The 16,983-nt window shown below is 39.7% G+C and overlaps 1 protein-coding gene across 2 annotated transcripts in view; it reads left to right on the plus strand.

Annotated features, from left to right (window-relative positions):
- The window catches only part of LOC126165143 (39S ribosomal protein L19, mitochondrial), an 83,899-nt gene extending 67,358 nt beyond the window's left edge, over positions 1-16,541 (plus strand). For both annotated transcript variants that reach the window (XM_049920296.1, XM_049920297.1), the window contains 2 exons: positions 16,077-16,225; positions 16,350-16,541. In XM_049920296.1, coding sequence (XP_049776253.1) covers positions 16,077-16,225; positions 16,350-16,479 — 279 coding nt within the window. In that variant the 3' untranslated portion in view covers positions 16,480-16,541. The remainder of the gene's footprint in view (positions 1-16,076; positions 16,226-16,349) is intronic.
- Positions 16,542-16,983: the final 442 nt, after the last annotated feature.

Consider the following 16,983-nt stretch of genomic DNA (forward strand, 5'->3'; position numbering starts at 1 on the left):
GGCAGAACACTTACAAAGTGCAACAGGTGTACTGAAGACACTGTAAAGATGCAACAGGTCTACAAAAGAGACTGCCTACACTACACTTGTCTGCCTCTGCTAGATCACTGCTGTACAGTATGGGATCCTTACAAGACTGGATTGACACAAGACATTGAAAAAGTTCAAAGGGGTAGCTTGTTTTATATTATTGCAAAATTTCTCCTGTGCATGTGATATTTTCTTGGCATCCACTACATAGGGAGACATGATCGTTATAATAAAGTAAGAATAGTTGTAGTTCACACAGAAAGATGTAAGGGTTCATTTTCCCCCCTACACTATTTGTGATTGGAATGGTAGAGAAATAGTGTGAAAGTGGATTGATGAACCCTCTTTCAGGCACTTAAGTGTGAATTGCACAATAGTCATGTAGATGTACTCCAAATTATATTTTTACAAATCTGTTTTCTTTGATTTTAAGTTTGTTCCACAGTGTCATTGTTGTCTATATAGATGGTGATCCCAACAAGGGAATGGACACATTTTTTTTAGCTGTTTTCCCTGATAAGGTTTTCCAAGTATGCCTTCTGGAACAATTTACAAATTATAATGCAGTTTCATATGACATCGTGATAACTATTTTAGTAGACTCAGATGCATCACAGGACAATGTTTCTCGTCTGTTTTGACTCGCACAGTGTACTACAAGTGATCCACCAAATGTATCCAGTTGACCAGTTGATTCAGATCATCCATGACACCTTAAAGTGAATCCAACACTGAGGCAAGGAAGTGGTGGTCTTGCTGTGTACATGGACTCATAGGGATGCAGGGAAATGACACAGCTGACAAAGCAGCGTATAGGGACAGTGTTGTACATTGATGTGCTGTCCCCTTATGATGGCAGTTTTTTTATGTTGCTGAGTGCTCCACATCCAGCATCGTCATCTCCCACTACAAGTGGTGCTTGCTGTTCAGTTTAGAGACAGGCTATACCATATGTAATAACAGAAGTTTAAATGCCATGGATAACCCAGAAAATATGCTGGGTTATTGGCGAAAACAGAAGATACCAGCATGCAAAGCATAATTAAAATGGATGAAGTGTGATATTTAAATATAATGAGGAAAAAAATTATACTGTCTGTTAGGCAGATCTTCCTACAATTTGGGCACTCCATCTTTCTTTTCTGTCATTACATAACCATTTTGCATTTGAAGTTAACCTACCAACATATTTTTTCTTCCCTCTTTGTCTTTTCACTGTCCTACCTAAAGTACCCATCAGTATTGTCTTCTTAGACAGTGCCTTTTTTTTTCTCTTTGAAATCTCCTCTAATATTTGTCTATTTTCACTGACCCTTCTTAATACTTTCTGTCCAGCTTTTCTTCTCCACCCTTCTCTCTGATCAAAATTGGATTGATACAGTATTCAATTTATTTTCCTTTAAAGAATGTGTGACAAAAAAAAAAAATTCTTCATTGCTGCATCCAGTATGTCTACAATACTGCACTCCGTTCTTGTCAGCCACCAACTCACTGTTAGGCAGTTATAGGATGGCAACCATTTTTCCTTTATATTTCTTATTAAAATAGTCACTCACTGTTGACAAACCTTGCTGTTCTGTAAGTACAGAGAAACACACATTTTTTGATGAAGTAGAACCACTAGCTAACAAATTTGCTGTAGCTGACACATATAAGCATCAACATAATCAACTAGCCAGTGCTGTTAATGCTTATAAGCATTTCTACAACGAATAGGGCAGTATGGGAATCACTTATGTTTAGGTCTACAGGTGTATTATTCAGTCTAGCTGTCAACATGTGTTTGTACAAACAGTGAAGTCTACAGGAACATTTTTTGTAACTACAATTTTGCTTTCTTGTAAGTAGTTGTCTTTGGTGTACATTGTTCAAAATAGCAGCTGATCAGCTGACATCGGGAGCACTAAGAAGAGTAGGAAGATCAAAAAATTCACTTCTGATCAGTTATTGAACACATCAAAAGATACTAATTTTGAATTCAGAAATATCAAACAACTAGACTCTAGAGAATGTAGAAATTTTTAGTGATAATAGAGTAGAAGCAAAGCTTTAAAATATTTCTTGTGGCAGTGCAGAATTGGAAGATACCCATGGTGATGATGAATATATGATAAAGAATCCACAGTGACAGAAAGCAATACATCTGGTGAGCTGGTGAGACTTAGCATGATGAACCACATGAGATGCGGTATCATCCATTTATAAAATAACTGTTTTCTCAATTCATCCAAGTAGCAATGCAACAATAGATTTCTCTAGCCTATTACTTATAGATGTACTCTATTGTATAACAGTAATGTATTTCTTCTAATAATTTCCGGGTATGCAGCCGGATCCCGTCGACATTCTGCCACGATATTTCGGCCCAGAGACGTCCGGCCATCATCAGGTGAGTACACAACTACTGAAGAGCCCAGGTGCAGTCGCGGTATTTATGCCGAATCTCGCGCCCGAGTTGTACGTGCTGCCCTCGGTGGTGGAAATAAAGGTTCATCTAGTCATTGAGTATCGAATGACACTGTCGATTCCGCTGTGATTGTATAATTTTAATAACAGGATTCCAATTTTTATCCAGCTGAAAGCCGTTGTCACGATTTATAAGATTATTGGCAAGACGTATTTCCACTGATTCCTTGATTACGGAATCCCAAAAACCGGAAACCGGGGATAAAATTTTTGTTACATTGTATTCCATTGAATGTCCCAAAGAAATACAGTGCTCTGCTACTGCCGATTTTGACGGTTGCCGCAGACGGGTGTATCTTTCATGTTCTATACATCGTTCATGGACAGTTCTTGTCGTCTGGCCAATATATGCAGCGCCACATTCACAGGGAATTTTGTAGACGCCTGCCTTCTTCAGTTGTAAATCGTCTTTAACGGATCCAACCAGGGCCCGGTTCTTAGCTGGTGGACGAAAGATAACCTTGATTTTATTTTTCTTCAGTAATCGGCCTATTTTCGACGACACATTCCCGGCGTATGGAAGGAACGCAGTTGATTTAAAGTCATCATCTGCGTCCTCAGTGCGTTGCTTCTTGTTATGATAGTTGCGCATGGCCTTCCGTATTTGGCGAGAAGTGTAGCCATTCTCTTTGAAAACCTTCTCCAAGTGTTCTAATTCTGCGTGGAGATTTTCATCATCCGATATTATATGCGCTCGATGTATTAAGGTACTGAGAACACCGGCTGTTTGTGCTGGGTGATGGCAGCTTGACGCCTGGAGATACAGATCTGTGTGAGTCGCTTTCCTGTACACAGAATGTCCTAATGACCCATCATTTTTACGGCGTACTAGCACGTCTAGAAATGGTAAAGTGCCCTCTTTTTCAATCTCCATCGTAAATTTGATGTTCTCATGTAATGAGTTTAAGTGATGAAGGAATTTCTCCAGTTCCTGTCTGCCATGAGGCCATACAGCAAAAGTATCATCTACGTACCGCCAGAAGACCGTAGGCTTTAAAACAGCAGACTCAAGTGCTTTCTCCTCAAAGTCCTCCATAAAGAGATTAGCTACCACAGGCGACAAAGGGCTCCCCATGGCGACGCCGTCTGTTTGTTCAAAGAATTCGTCATTGAATAAAAAGTACGTTGAGGAGAGTATATGTTCAAACAAGGCCGTCATTTCTGCACTGAATAAGTTACCAATAAGATGTAATGATTCCATTAAAGGCACTGTATTTCTTTGGGACATTCAATGGAATACAATGTAACAAAAATTTTATCCCCGGTTTCCGGTTTTTGGGATTCCGTAATCAAGGAATCAGTGGAAATACGTCTTGCCAATAATCTTATAAATCGTGACAACGGCTTTCAGCTGGATAAAAATTGGAATCCTGTTATTAAAATTATACAATCACAGCGGAATCGACAGTGTCATTCGATACTCAATGACTAGATGAACCTTTATTTCCACCACCGAGGGCAGCACGTACAACTCGGGCGCGAGATTCGGCATAAATACCGCGACTGCACCTGGGCTCTTCAGTAGTTGTGTACTCACCTGATGATGGCCGGACGTCTCTGGGCCGAAATATCGTGGCAGAATGTCGACGGGATCCGGCTGCATACCCGGAAATTATTAGAAGAAGAAATACGCCGGGAAAATTTCAGAAGTCACAGTAATGTATTTTCCTGGATGGAAAAGTACGTAAAATACCTATAGTCAACTGGTGAGTGGCACACAGAAACATGTAATAGAGAACAACTAACACTGTATAGCTTTTGAGCTCTTGCTCTTTTCCTAGTAAGAGAACACACATCCACACAGACACTCAAATGTACGTGCTCGCACTAGCAGCAAGTCTCATTGATAAAACAAACATCACTATGAGTATATATCTGAGTGATAATATAAAAGACAGGTCTAGGATTTGTAACTGGAAACTTGTTGGTTTATACGGAATACTTGTATTAGTAATTTCATTACATATCATTAACAAAAAATCTGTCCAATTACAAGGCTACCAATACTGGAAGATACTCTGGTTCAAAATAGGGGAATAGTGAGAGCTTGAGCAAAAACAGATCATCTCACACTGAATGCATTTTGATATAAATCCACAACCGGGACACCCAAAACTAGATGATCTATCTCACAAAATATGATGTATACAGGATGTGCAGTCGAGGCACATTTTCAATTATTTATTGCACAAGAACCAAACATTGTAGAGGTATCATGCATATGTTATTTTGAAGAGAGACCCTGACAGTTTTTTTTTTCCTTTTTTTTTCCCCCAGTGTATACTGCCACAGCATAGTTTGGTAATTTGCCGATAGTCAGTGCTAGTCAAAAACATGGCAAGTTCAGGTGCAGAGCGAGCTTTCTGTGTGCTGGAGTTTGACAAAAACAAGTGTGCTACAGCTGTTCAACTGATGTTTAAAACCAAACATCACTATGAGTATATTTCTGAGTGATAATATAAAAGACAGGTCTAGGATTTGTAACTGGAAACTTGTTGGTTTAGACGGAATACTTGTATTAGTAATTTCATTACATATCATTAACAACAAGAAGCCACCAACAAGGAAGGCCATTTACCACTGGCACAACAAATTCATTATGACGGATTGCTTGTGTTCGGCAAATAGAAGTGGACATCCCAGTGTGAGTGAAGTGAATGTGGAGCACATACGAGAGACATTCATAAGGAGTCCAAAGAAATCGTTGCGTTGTGCATCTCCAGAACTCGCAATGGCTCCAATGACAGTGTGGAAAGTCCTGCGACAGAAGCTATCAATGAAACCATTCAAATTGGAGCTAGTGTAGAAGCTCAATGATGACGACAAAGACAAGCGTTTTGCAACAGTTGAATGAGGGGTGGCATTATTGATCGCTTAATTTTTAGCGACGAAGCCACTTTTCACACTAATGGGAACGTGAACAGGCATTATTGTTGAATCTGGGGTACAAAGCATTCACATGACTGCATTGAATTTGACCGTGATTCCCCAGAGGTAAATTTTTGTGCTTTGTCACATCAAAAACTGTACGGGCCATTCTTCTTCGCCAAGAGCACTGTCACTGGATATTCCTGCTTGGACATGTTGCAGAAATGGCTGATGCCTCAAATGCAGTTGGACTCTCTGTTCATCTTTCAGTAGGGTGGGGTTCCGCCCCATTTTCATCGTGAAGTTCATGGGTACCTGAACACAGAGCTGCCGTATTGATGGATAGGCCATGCTGCAGAAGGGGACAGCTGTTTCATGAAATGGCCTCCCCGATCACCAGATCTCACTCCGTGTGACTTTTTACTGTGGGAACACATTAAATATCTGGTGTACGTACCGCCTCTACCATATGATGTAGCTGTAGCAGAGCTTCGGGAGGGATTACAGGAAGTGACTGCCACAGTCGATGATGCCGTGCTGGGATGGGTATGGCAAGAACTCGATTACAATATTGACAACTGCCGGGTTCGGATATCGAATGTTAGGGTGGGGGAAAAAAACTTTCAGAGTTTCTCTTCAAAATGCAATGTGTATGACATCTGTACAATGTTTAGTTGTTGTGCAATAGATAATTGAAAGTGTTCCCGGACTTAATATACACCCTGTATTAAATTATTTTAACAACAGAATGTGCCAAATGCACTACCCAGTAAGAGACCTATTTATATGTAAATCAGTTAGTCCTTGGAAGGGGAGATTGTCCTGTAGACAGTGTACACAAAACAAAAAGAATAAGTATGGCATCAAAATGTATATGCTTAACAATCTGGATGGTTATATAACTTAATGACCTGTGTACAAGGGATGGAAAAATCTCGTATTGAAAAGGTAGTTTTACATTTGTTGGTAGAGAAGTTGCATGTCGGTCATCACACCTATTGGTCAGTTATTTTAATAGCTTATTGTTAGCTGAAATCTTAATAAGTTGACCCTAAGGTTAAATAGGAGGAATATTAATAAAGAAGTTGTATCTGAAAACTGAGTAAAGGAAATACAATTGCTTCCTATTAGCAATGCATCATGATTCAAAAATGGAAGGATAGACAAGAGGTTAGTTAAATTTACAAAAACTTTCTTAATATACTCTTAAGACAAAACAAAGAATATGCAATGAAGGAATTATCCAAATGGAATGGAAATGAGTAGATGTGATGTACATGTATGGACAAACAAATGATTATAATTTCAGAAAAAATGGATGATTTATTCAGGAGAAAGAGCTTCACAAAAAGTGTGCAAGTCAAGTATGTGTTGGTCCACCTCTGGGTGTCAGGGCACATGGGTACTGCATGGAACGAAAGGGCAGATCTATCAGCCAAGGGGGCATGTAGTGATCCTCAGCTAGTTCAATGTACCATCTCTCTACATGCTATCACCTTGCTCTTGAGGTACAAAGTCATGCGCTGATGGGATGACGAGTGGTTGGAAGTGATAGACACTAAGCCCCGCCCTGTTAAGTCCACAATGCGGCCATGGCGTACTTCCTTCCAGCCTCATCGATGTGACGTGGTCCTCCTTACTTATCTTTGTGCAGGCGACAGCCCTGTAATGCTCCATTGCAATGACCCTCCAATATGTCGTGCTTGTGGTGTACAGATCATTGTACACCACATTTTACTAGAGTGTTTTATTTTCGGACCAGAGAGCAACAGCAAATTTGCCAGCAGATCTGTTCTCTTTTGAAATGAATGTAGTTAGAGTTATAAGGTATTGTGATCTCTCCAACTTATTTGTGCAGATTTTAAGGACATGTTCGTAATTTATCGACAGGGTGATTGGCTCACCACGTTTCTTGTTAAGTGGTCAGCCAGTAACATTTCCCTGTGTCTTTCTTTTAGCTCTTCTTATGTTTTAATCCCATGTGTAGAATATTTCATCCTTTGTCCATTGTCTCGAGGCATCTACAATGAGTGATTCTAGTCATTTTTTCCAGATTTGTTTTTTTGTAGTATGTGTAAGGGGACTGATAACCATGATGTTGAGTACCCCAAGGCCCCCACCCCCACCCCACGCACACGCACTTTCACACGCACATCCACATCCACACGCGCACGCACACATGCGCATATGCGCGCGCACGCACACATGCGCATATGCGCGCGCACACATGCGCATATGCGCGCGCGCACACATGCGCATAGGCGCGCGCGCGCACACATGCGCATAGGCGCGCGCGCGCACACATGCGCATATGCGCGCGCGCACACATGCGCATATGCGCGCGCGCACACATGCGCATATGCGCGCGCGCGCACACATGCGCATATGCGCGCGCGCGCACACATGCGCATATGCGCGCGCGCGCGCACACATGCGCATACGCGCGCGCACGCACACATGCGCATACGCGCACGCACGCACACACACACACACACACACACTGGTGCGTTAGAGCATCGAAGTCCAGAGCTGGTTGGAGATTCCTCCCCATAATCCTCCAGACATTCTCAGGTCGGGAGAGAGTCCAGCAACATTACTGGTCAAGGTAAGGTATGGTAAGCACAAAGATAAGCAGTAGAAACTGTCAGTATGCGGGCAGACATTATCTTGCTGAAATGTACGTCCAGGATGGCTTGCCATAAAGGACAACAAAACAGGGTGTAGAATATCGTCAGTGTACAACTGTGCTGTAAGGGTGCCACAGATTACAAACATAGGGGTCCTGTTATAAAAAAAAAATGGCACCCCAGGCCATCACTGATGGTTGTCAGGCCATGTGGCAGGCGAAAGTCAGGTTGGTATCCCACCGCTTCCAGGGCATCTCCAGACATGTCTTTGCCCTGTAATCTGAATGACTGGAGCAGGATTGTCAACAGTGATCAGTCCCGTTTGGAATTGAGCCCCTATGACTAGCGGAGATGTGTCTGGAGTCGCCCATCAACCAGGAGTGATTGTCTGGGGTATCATTTGTTTTCATAGTAGCACCCTTACAGCACAGCGATACGTCGACGATATCCTATGCCTTTTTTTGTTGCATTTCATGGGAAGTCATCCTGTATTTACATTTCAGCAAGACTCAAACATTTATAACGGGTGGCAGGGACAAAGAACCAGTGCAATTTTTTTAGTGCTTTATCTGAAAACTACCTTGAGCAGTTAAACAGAGAACCGACTCGTTGCGATAACATATTAGACCTCATGGTGACAAGCAGACCTGAACTATCTGAAACAGTTAACGCAGAACAGGGAATCAGTGATAATAAAGCAGTTACAGAATCAGTGATTTCAGCCGTAAATAGAAATATTAAAAAAGGTAGGAAGACTTTTATGTTTAGCAAAAGTGACAAAAAGCAGATTTCAGAGTACCTGACGGCTCAACACAAAAGTTTTATCTCAAATGCAGATAGTATTGAGTGGACAAAGTTCAAAACCATCATACCACATGCATTAGATGAGTATGTGCCAAGCAAGATCATAAGAGATGGAAAAGAGCCACTGTGGTACAACAACTGAGTTGGAAAACTGCTATGGAAGCAAAGAGAACTTAACTGCAAACATAAAATAGCCAAGGCCTTGCAGACAAACAAAAATTACATCAAGCGAAATGTAGTGTGAAGAGGGCTATGCGAGAGGCATTCAACGAATTCGAAAGAAAAGTTCTATGTACTGACTTGGCAGAAAATCCTAAGAAATTTTGGTCTTATATCAAAGCGGTAGGTGGATCAAAACAAAATGTCCAGACACTCTGTAACCAAAATGGGACTGAAACAGAGGATGACAGACTAAAGGCCAAGATACTAAATGTCTTTTTCCAAAACTGTTTCACAGAGGAAGACTGCACTGTAGTTCCTTCTCTAGATCATCGCACAGATGACAAAATGGTAGATATAGAAATAGATGCCAGAGGGATAGAAAAACAGTTAAAATAGAAAAACAATTAAAATTGCTCAAAAGAGGAAAGGCCGCTGGGCCTGATGGGATACCAGTTCGATTTTGCACAGAGTATGTGAAGGAACTTGCCCCCCTTCTTGCAGTGGTGTACTGCAGATCTCTAGAAGAGTGTAATGTTCCAAAAGATTGGAAAAGAGCACAGGTTATCCCCGTTTTCAAGAAGGGATGTTGAACAGATGTGCAGAACTGTAGACCTATATCTCTAACGTCGATCAGTTGTAGAATTTTGGAACATGTATTATGTTATAGGGTATAATTACTTTTCTGGAGAGTATAATGACTTTTCTGGAGACTAGAAATCTGCTCTGTAGGAATCAGCATGGGTTTCGAAAGAGACGATCGTGTGAAACCCAGCTTGCACTATTCGTCCATGAGACTCGGAGGGCCATAGACACGGGTTCCGGTAGATGCCGTGCTTCTTGACTTCCGGAAGGAGTTTGATACAGTTCCCCACAGTTGTTTAATGAACAAAGTAAGAGCATATGGACTATCAGACCAATTGTGTGATTGGATTGAAGAGTTCCTAGATAAAAGAATGCAGCATGTCATTCTCAAAGGAGAGAAGTCTTCTGAAGTAAGAGTGATTTCAGGTGTGCCACAGGGGAGTGTCGTAGGACTGTTGCTATTCACAATATATATAAATGACCTTGTGGATAACATCGGAAGTTCACTGAGGCTTTTTGCGGATGATGCTGTAGTATATCGAGAGGTTGTAACAATGGGAAATTGTACTGAAATGCAGGAGGATCTGCAACGAATTGACGCATGGTGCAGGGAATGGCAATCGAATCTCAGTGTAGACAAGTGTAATGTGCTGCTAATACGTAGAAAGACAGATCCTTTATCATTTAGCTACAATATAGCAGGTCAGCAACTGGAAGCAGATAATTCCATAAATTATCTGGGAGTAGGCATTAGGAGTGATTTAAAATGAAATGACAATATAAAATTAATCGTCGGTAAAGCAGATGCCAGACTGAGATTCATTGGAAGAATCCTAAGGAAATGAAGTCTGAAAACAAAGGAAGTAGGTTACAGAACACTTGTTCACCCACTGCTTGAATACTGCTCACCGGTGTGGGATCCGTACCAAATAGGGTTGATAGAAGAGATAGAGAAGATTCAATGGAGAGCAGCGTGCTTCTTACAGGATCATTTAGTAATCACGAAAGCTTTATGCAGATGACGCTCAGCAGCTCGGTATGGGCTTTTGTTGAAGTTTCGAGAACATATCTTCACCGAGGAGTCAAGCAGTATATTGCCCCCTCCTACGTATATCTCGTGAAGAGACCATGAGGATAAAATCAGAGAGATTAGAGCCCACACAGAGGCATACCGACAATCTTTCTTTCCACAAACAATACGAGACTGGAATAGAAGGGAGAACCGATAGAGGTACTCAAGCTACCCTCCACCACACACCATCAGGTGGCTTGTGGAGTATGGATGTAGATATAAATAATGCTCAGCCATACAGAGAGTGAGTTTCTATTGCTTGTCAAACCCTTCTTCACCCAGCAAGGTCGCTGGGTCTCTGCCCAATTGAGAACATTTGAAGCAGTGTGAGATTTTGATGCTCTTAACACACCAGTTGAACATAATTAGGCACAATATCCCTCAGGAGGACATCCAGCAACTCTGTCAATCAATGCTGAGCCGAATAACTGCTTCCATAAGGGCCAGAGGTGGACCAATGTGTTATTGATTTGCTCAGCTTGTGAAACTCTTTCTCTTGAATAAATAACCCAATTTTTCTGAAATTGTAATCATTTGTTTGCCTGTACATGTTCTCACTTCTACCAGTTTCCATCGCATTTGGATATTTCTGTAATGGTACACCATTATTTTTTTCTCTTAGAGTGTACAATGGTACAGGTGTCAAATTCACAGTAGCAAATGGTCTTGAAACTGCTGCAAATACTGATTTTGAAACTGCTGCCAGTACTACATGAATATGTGTGGGACTGATAGGAAGGACCAGATATGGTCCTTGGTATGGTCCAGATTATTTATGTGAATGGAGGATCATCTGCTGGTCCAAAACCATTCTTATATGTAACTGACTTGCTGCTTTTAAAATCACATTATCTGTACAACAAGTACTCGGAGGAGGAGGGGAGGGGAGGTAAAATGATGCTGTATGATTACAGAATAAAGATAATAAAGGGAGTACTTCCTCCAATGGAAATTCCAAGATATTTGAGAAAGACATGGCATAACACACACAGAGTGAAAAAGCAGAAACCAGCTGAAGGGGAAAAGTGAGCCATGAGGAAAAGTTGTAAAAATTACACTGAACCGAGCAAATGTATTGACACACCATATGATTGTAGATTGTCCAAACAATCCTGAATTCTGTCTGAACTGCTATTTGATTACATAACTAGTGAGCATTTTGTTTTATAATGAGTATTATTAAAATTTCCAGAGAATTTCCTTTTTTTCCATATGAGTAATATCTGAAGGTCTTGTTCAATGTTTTATAATTGATTCGATGCTTTCAAAGCCAAAGTTTTCGTTATTCACCCAAGATGGGCATTTGCTCACTGTTTCACTTGTAGTTTCTTTGCATAGAGAATAAATCAGAGGTGCTATCAAGATTGTTTGAAATAATGCTTATAAGCTTGTCACATGATCCGCGTGTGACTGCGCCAGTTGAAGTACAGCATAGGTTACGTGACATAATATGCTGTACCTGTGAATAAATTTCCAATTGCCATTAATTAATAATTCTGGCCTCCTATATTTGAATGGCAACATCAGAGTAACCATGTATGTCCTCATAACTGTAGACTTCATCTCTGTATGTAACTTCTTATGTGCTGGAAGCGGAAAAGGTCTGACAAAGATCTTAATCTTCCAATAAATAATGATAAGGCCTTCTTTGTTAATATCAATATTTTGACCGATTCATTACAATATTCTCATTTCATGACAGTATTCAGACGTCTCATAATATATTTAAGACAAATGAGCTGTATCAGTACATTAGCTCACCGGTCCTACATGCTGGAGTTAGCAGTCGGGGTGTGTGTGATGTGTGGTGTAAGGGGGGGGGGGGCTGGAAGCTATGAGTTGAGTGTCATTTAATTGTGCCTGTCTACAATGTGATGTGTCTTCTTTACGGTAAGTTGCAATCTTTCTTTTCCTACATTGTTGTTAACTCAATATAATCTCATTTGACAGTAAGTGACATTTCTTTTCTCTTGAAAGACAGCTGGCAAATGAGATCTTAAGACTCTCCAGATATCAATGAAATTATTGTGATTGCCATTGACATCCTTCTTCCATCAAGTGTGCCATATCTGCATGGCAGGAGCAGACAACACAGAGTAAGCCACCCAAACAGCAGATATTATGATGCAATGTGAGATTTCTATCATCATCTCAGCTTGCAGATATGCTGTGTCTATCCAGCTCCAGATTACGTGCACAGTAAGAAAACAAGCTTCTAAACAGCATAATATACTAACTTGTTACTTAAACGTGGCTTTTACTGTGAAGATCATCATTCATCAGTTCGGTAAAAGCTGTGTAACACATCACTTCACCAAAGTGATATGTTACACTACAGTACACAGTATTACACAAATATAGAACACAATATTTTCCTTGAGAATGATTTTGGTTGGTAGCACAAGCACACTTACAAGTTTGAACTTCATTGATTAATGGCTCATGCTTAAGCATGCAGCATATGTGTTAACTTACAACATGGAGAAGAGTTATAAGTTTGGTACAGATAAAACGACTCAATCTGAGAGAAATTAGTACAACTTCGTGACTCCTTTCATCTATCAAATTACACTGTTCTTAAAAAAAAAAAAAAAAAAAAAAAAAAAAAAAAAAAAAAAAAAAAAAAAAAAATTGATCTATTTCTGATTAAAAATATTGTGATCCTAGTTGTATTTTGAGTGCTGAATTGAAAACTGTTTTTGGTGTTTTTCTGTCAGGGATAGTTTATGAGTAATCACAATTTTATTTCTCTTTTCAGTTTCTGATATAGTGCAGCAAACGTGAGGTGAAATTCGACAAACAAATGCACATCTTTATGATGTTATAAGTTCATCACATTAATGGAGGGTGGAATCTAACATATAACACAGTAACCTTTGTGTATACACTTTGAAGCATTTATTTGACATGAGAAATTACAGAAAATTGACAAACAATGAGCCACTGCACTGTAATGCACATCACTTTTTTTCTCTTGTATTGTGAATCTTTCTTCTCTCGAATGATATTCCAGCAATAATCTGCTAACATAGAAGGTACCCACTTCCCTTCATAGTGCCTTTCTATGGTAGAAATGTCTTTATGGAATCTTTCCCCATGTTCATCCGATATGTCACTACAACTCTCTGTGAAGTAGTCCAGATGAGAGTCCATCATATGTACTTTCAAAGACATATTGCACCCCAAATCCTGATATGCTTTGATCATATCCTTCACCATTGCTTTGTAGTTAGTAGCTCTTCTTCCGAGGAAGTTTTCCGACACCATCTTGAAACAGTCCCATGCGGTTTTATCTTTATCAGTTAAACATGCTTCAAAATTTGCATCTTTCTGCAGCTCCCTGATTTGTGGGCCCACAAATACACCTTCCTTTATTTTTGCAGCTGAAAGTCGGGGGAATTTGGTAGCTAGATATGCAAACCCACAGCCTGTTGGATCCATGGCCTTCACGAATTGTTTCATCAGGCTAAGTTTGATGTGAAGCGGTGGAAGTAGTATATATTCAGGAGCTACCAGACTTTCGCGTTGTACGTTCTTTTTGCCAACTTTCCATCTTCGCCTAGGCCATTTCTTTTTCACGTAGTGAGAATTTCGGTCTCGACTATCCCACTCGCAAAGAAAACAGGCATACTTTGTGTAGCCTTGTTGCATTCCCAGTACCATAGCAATTACCTTGAAATCTGCACATATTTTCTATTTGTGTTCATTGTATTTTAATGAATTTAGCATCCTTTGTACAAATTCGTAATTCTCTTTTGTCAAACTAGTGTAAGCTACTGGAACAGAGGGTATTTTATTTCCGTTATGGAGCAAAACACCCTTCAGACTTGTTTTCGATACATCTATGAAAAGTCTCCACTCCTGTGAAATATAAGTGAAGTTCAGCACTTTCATCACGCCAGCAACGTCATTGCAAAATGTCAGTGCTTCGTCAGTTGAAAAATAAGAAATAAAGGCATGTTCTCTGTGCCTGAACACACTGATTTTAGTACTTTGGTGCAGTAGATTATACTCTTGTAATCTTGAACCAAGCAGCTGCGCCTTTTGTTTACTTAGTCCTAGATCACGTACTAAATGATTTAAATCTGCCTGTGTTAACAAATGTGGTGATGATTCACTTGTGCAGTGATATAAAGAATCATCATCTGTGATTTCTTCAGTACTACTTATTTCAGTGTCACTTGAAATTTGACCTCGAGCTCTTGAAGGTACTGGAAGGTTGTCGGAATGCTGCACTGGCATTCTCGCTGAAGGCAGATCTGGGCAAACAATGTGCCTCTTCGACTTTTTGTTTGTAAAACCCTGAATTTTTGTTAGACAGAAATAACAATCAGTAACATGGTCCTTAGGCTCCCTCCACACCATGGGAACAGCAAACAATGCCACGTTCTCTTTACCTTTCCACCACTGAATTAGTTTGTAGTAACATGTAGCACAGCAGAAATGTGGTGCCCATTCTTTATCTTGGTCTCCTACCTCTACTCCAAAGTAATGTTTGTATGCTTTCTTTATGACTGAAGAAATTTTCTTCCTATTTCTGGCAAAAGTGAACTTCCCACAGATGTAGCAGAAGTTGTCCGGCTTATATCGACATCCACGACGATGTGGCATTTCTGCAAATTTAAAAATACCACTTTGGTAATACACCTGTATTAAATTAATAGTAGGGAACTAGAGGAACGCTGCTGTGCAAAAACAAGCAGTCGTTTTACCTTCAGCACCAGGTTCAATCAGTTTCCGTGCTCGGAAATATGACAGACAGTTACTTGTCAGCCAAAACACCCACTCGTTAAGGCTGACACAAATTGTGGCTAACACCACTGTTGTAAACTCGATGCACCTGCCTCTAGGAGGCGTGAAGCTTTACTGCCGAGGCAGTGACAGGCTGTCGCCGTTCGAGTTAATGAGATGTTTCAGGTGGTCTTAATGACATAGATGTGGCAGGGGATAACTTAATGATGTCTGATTCTTCCCACCTGCTGTTGCACAAGAAATTATCATGTTCTATCACTACTGGATGCGGCAACATACCCGTATTTGTCTATAACGTCTCTGTGTTTGCCATGAATTGTGTGAATATACATATATATACATATTACATAAAAAGTATCTCTGACAACGATATTTTGTTTACATATTTGAATTTACCACGGTAAAATGGTCTAGAAGCACATACTTTAATATCAGAAATAGAACCCATGTCGATCAGTGTTATCATATCGGCTGGGAAAAGCTGTTAACTTCTGACTGAGCTTCTCACCTTCAACACAGAGAGGGCACAATGAATATTTAAAATTTACCATACAGAGTATTCCCACTGTTGCCTTCATTATTAATAAAATGTTATTTAGTAATTCAACTGTGTATCTGATAATTAAGTTTGCAGACTGTCAAATAAAATGTAATCAATCTCTAAAAACATTTATTGAATTCACAAACTAAGTACAAATATTGTTTACTCACAGGTAAAATTAAAGCCACGCCCATGGCATGATCGCTGGGAAAGAAAAGATTTGAAAGGTGTAGAGAGCCTTGATATACCAGAGAAACATATTAAGCGTGCTGCAGAGTTGGCTACACCCTGGGAAAAGTATGATCTGATGAAACAATACAGGTACGTCAAAAGTAGTTATTTTGAAAATATTGAGCATTTTCTTAAAAAAAAAAGTTAAAAAGTGGTGGGAGTACTTTTGACTCCTTTGGTGAAATTTTAAAACATATGTTTAACTTACTTTTAGGGCAACTATACCAGAAGAAGAACAGAGGGAAATATTTTCAGAAATTCAGTCAGAGCTACATAAATTGGAGATTAGTCGTAGAAGAATAAAGAGAACAAGAACATTTGTTAAACCTAAAAAGAAGGCTTGAAGAGAAACTATTTGTAAAAAAAAAAAAAAAATGCTGTAGCTGCAAAATAAAAATGTGGTCCAGTGTATGTAATTAATATGTTCAACATTGTTTTTGTGGCACTTTGCTAAGATTCAAGATTTTGTCTATTTCCATTCTGCTGAAACAAAAACAAACAAAATTGTTATTTTTATGAAATGGATGTTTTTAATTTAATTTATTACTTGTAACAATAATAAGTTTTATGCTGATCTATAAATCATTGTGATTTCTTTATTTATACGTCTTATTTTTGGGATTCCCAAACTATTTGGCAGCAACTGCTAATGGTGTAAAACTATATGCCAGAGTGTTCACTCATCAGTTCTAGATTGCACAGTTTACACACCAAATGTTTAGTAACAATTGTCAAGGGATGATCCCATATGATTTTCTGAGAAAGGAATAACTAGAGTAACTCAGTGGGACAGAACATATCTGTTCTTAAAAAAGATGTATGTACTTCAGGGTGAAATTGAACTTACA

The sequence above is a fragment of the Schistocerca cancellata genome, chromosome 1 (genome assembly GCF_023864275.1).
Source record: "Schistocerca cancellata isolate TAMUIC-IGC-003103 chromosome 1, iqSchCanc2.1, whole genome shotgun sequence".
NCBI classification, from domain to species: domain Eukaryota; kingdom Metazoa; phylum Arthropoda; class Insecta; order Orthoptera; family Acrididae; genus Schistocerca; species Schistocerca cancellata.